The sequence below is a fragment of the Limulus polyphemus genome, unplaced genomic scaffold (genome assembly GCF_000517525.1).
Source record: "Limulus polyphemus unplaced genomic scaffold, Limulus_polyphemus-2.1.2 Scaffold2564, whole genome shotgun sequence".
Classification (NCBI taxonomy): Eukaryota; Metazoa; Arthropoda; class Merostomata; order Xiphosura; family Limulidae; genus Limulus; species Limulus polyphemus.
The window spans coordinates 1-3,797 of NW_013668174.1; the positions used below are offsets into that span (position 1 = coordinate 1).

The 3,797-nt window shown below is 30.9% G+C and overlaps 1 protein-coding gene across 1 annotated transcript in view; it reads right to left on the reverse strand.

Annotated features, from left to right (window-relative positions):
* Positions 1-546: 546 nt before the first annotated feature.
* LOC106467313 overlaps positions 547-3,797 on the reverse strand; it is a gene marked incomplete at its 3' end in the record, with an annotated part of 36,591 nt that continues 33,340 nt past the window's right edge. The window contains exons 10-11 of the mRNA XM_022395474.1: positions 1,457-1,571; positions 547-838 (exon numbers count right to left, since the gene is read on the reverse strand). Of these exons, the coding sequence (XP_022251182.1) occupies positions 547-838; positions 1,457-1,571 (407 nt within the window). The remainder of the gene's footprint in view (positions 839-1,456; positions 1,572-3,797) is intronic.

Sequence of the window (3,797 nt, forward strand, 5' to 3'; positions counted from 1 at the left end):
AATTACAACAAATGAGAAACAAAGCCAACATCTTTAGCAAATGAGAAACAAAGCCAACATATTTAACTAATAAGAAACCAAGCCAACATCTTTAACAAATGAGAAACAAAGCCAATATCTTTAGCAAATGAGAAACAAAGCCAACATATTTAACAAACGAGAAACCAAACTAACTAACATCTTTAACAAACAAGAAACCAAGCCAACATCTTTAACAAACGAGAAACCAAACCAACATCTTTAGCAAACAAGAAACCAAGCCAACATCTTTTACAAACAAGAAATGTAGCCAACATCTTTAACAAACAAGAAACAAAGCCAACATTTTAACAAACAAGAAACCAAGCCAACAACTTTAACAAACAAGAAATCAAACCAACATATTTAACAAAGAAAAAACCCAACCAACATTTTTAACAAATAAGAAATCAAGCCAACATTTTTAACAAATAAGAAATCAAGCCAACGAGAAACCAATGCAGCTTAAAAATGATTAATAGTGTATTTTATACAGTGTAATATTGAACTAATTCTGTTTGTACTTACCTAGCTGGTTTAAGAGAACCTCCCTCAATGTACAGAACAGAAGAATTGGTCATTATTTTTCTCGAGAAAGAACACTCGCTGGACGAGTTATGTAGAAAACAAAACCATTGGTAGAGCATGTCAGTAGCAGTGTTGCTTGGATCAAAGGATCGAGAACCATCTAGTGAGAAATTCTGACTATCACCGACCGTAATGTTGCACGTGTTTATTATGGCTTGGAGAGGTTCCATGGTTACACTGAATAAATGATTAGCCTTAGCTTCCACAAAGTCGTTGGATCCGTTCAGAGAAACTAAAATAAAAGTGAAACTACCGAATTAATAATGGTGTGCTTTAACCAATGTTAAATTGTGATATTGAATAATATTTGAATCAGACTAAATCACTTACTTAATGTAAGTTGCTGTATTTCATTAATGTTTGAATGGTTTGTGTGATATTAAATCATAATAACAATTTTCAACAAATCTTTCCTTACTGGCGAGCCGAGGGTAGCCTAGTTGTTAGTGTGCCAGACAGTGAATCTGAAAGTTCGACAATGGAACATGGATGCATTATGAAAGTAACGTTCAAGTACCATTATTCGATTACTGTTCCAAAGAATTGTTATATACTATATAAAAAATACTGTTTGATATACAGCTACCTTCTTCCACACTTGGTTATATACTATATAAAACATACTGTTTGATATATAACTACCTTCTTCCACACTTGGTTATATACTATATAAAACATACTGTTTGATATACAGCTTCCTTCTTCCATACTTGGTTATATACTATATAAAACATACTGTTTGATATACAACTACCTTCTTCCACACTTGGTTATATACTATATAAAACATACTATTTGATGTACAGCTCACTTCGTCCACACTTGGTTATATACCATATTGTTTGCTTACCAGTGACGAGGATATTGTAACTGTTGTTGCCACGAAGTGTTCCCTTTGGTAGAGTAACACATTTTCCTTTTAACCCTGCAAGGCTGAACTCAGAACTGTTTATTGACCAGGAATACTGAATAAACAAACACGAAGCGTATAAACATATTTTATTTCAATATTTACCAAATGATTTATTTAGAATGTATGCATTACTATCAAATGAAGAATTATGAGTATAATTATTTTTAGTACTACACGAACAAGAATTATCATGTAAAAATCAACTGCTTCATTTCTCGCTATTTCACATATTTTTCTTTTTTTTTCCATAATGGTATCAAGTCTTTTTTTATTCTCCCCTAAAGTATTAACAAAGCTTCTGGTCCACTACCACCAATAGCAGAAATTGTGTAATATTTTATTTCCCTAGAGGGCCCAGCTGGTTAAAGTCATAATATAGCATAATGTTTTGTTTTGGGGACAACAAGAGATCTATTGGTTCAATTCGGCTGTCTCATCCTCTAAACTAAATTAAAACTGTAAATAAATAAATTTTAAAAATCATTAAAGTCATTCATACATTTAGCAAGTTTTCTCTTAAACTCACTTAAATTTACTGCCTCCACAATATTTGAGGACAACCCATTCCAAAGATCAACCACCCTGTTAGAAAAATTAAACTGTCTTAGCTGAAGATGACTTCTTCCCTGCCAAAATTGATATTTATGTCCCCTAGTCTTACTATTTTCACTGTTAAGTATGAAAAAGATGATACATCAACACTATTAATTCCCTTTACCATCTTAAACATCTCAATCAGAGCCCCTCTAACTCTTCTTTTTTTTTCAGGAGAAAACAATTTCAGAGATCTCAATCTCTTCTCTTATTACAACTCCTTCATCCCAGGCACCATTCTAGTAACCCTTCTTCGAACCCTTTCCAACAATTCAATGTCCTTCCCAAGCGTACGAAGCGTATATAAACTTTAGGCCTAATTGTTGATTATTAGGTACCGGTTGAAATTTGTATTGAAATGTAATGATATTCCGTTATTTATAAGCCACGGCAAGACAAAGATTCAATTTAATATATTTCTTTGCATGTTTTTTTATGTTTCTGAAGTAACTGTCCTTAAAAGTAATGTTTTGCACTCGTATAAACGTAAAAGTACCACTGTATAATTATCAAATAGAAATATTGGGTTTCCATGTGAGCAAGCACGGAGTGACTGACACACATTGTTCTTTTAATTCAATAGGTAATAGTATACGATTAACAACAAGTAACACATTAACAAACAACAATAGTACACGTTAACAACAACAACAATACTTTAGCACAAAAATTAGCAACAAATAACACATTACCAAACAATAATAATACATGATTAACAACAAATAACACATCAACAAATGATAATAGTACACCATTAACAATAAACACTACATCAACAAACGAAAACAGTATAAGATTGAAAACAAATAACACAATGGCAATAATACATGATAAACAACAAATAACACATAAAAATAACAATAATACATGATTAACAACAAATAACACATTAATAAATAACAATAATACATGATTAACTACAAATAACACATTAATAAATAACAATAATACATGATTAACAACAAATAACACGTTAATAAATAAAAAAAATACATGATTAACTACAAATACAACAACAACGACAGTTGTACACGATTGATAACAAATAACATAGCCGCAAAAGTAGTAGTAGACGATTGATAACAAATAACACATCAATAAACAACAATAGTAGACGACTGACAACTAATACACCAGCAAATAACAGTAGTAGACGACTGACAAATAATACATCAGCAGACAACAGTAGTAGATGACTGATAACAAATAAAACATCTACAAACAAGAATAGTACACGATTGACAACAAATAATACATCTAGAAAGAGGTTGAGATTTATCTCGTATTCAAGTTCCAAAAACTTTGTGATTATAATTTTTATCAACAGACCTGACTCCTGCCAAGTTAGAAACATTACTGTGACTATATTAAAAGGAACCAACTTTTATTCAAATGTGGGGTATTGGTGAAAACTATTCTAAATGATATAGTAACACTATTACTGGGTTTCACAACCGATCTAAGCACATGAAAAGTGAAATTTAATGCTTGTTATAGATTGGGAAATACAATTAGCAAAAAAGTGCTAAAATTTTCGATGTTCAACTTCTTTATGTTGAGAATATTAATACTCTTAATTTTAGTTATATTTACTCTATCGGGAACCTTGCGAAAGTACATCTAGTTAATATATTGATAAATCTGTTCAATACCCTATAAGGTTATGAAGATAAATAACAATATT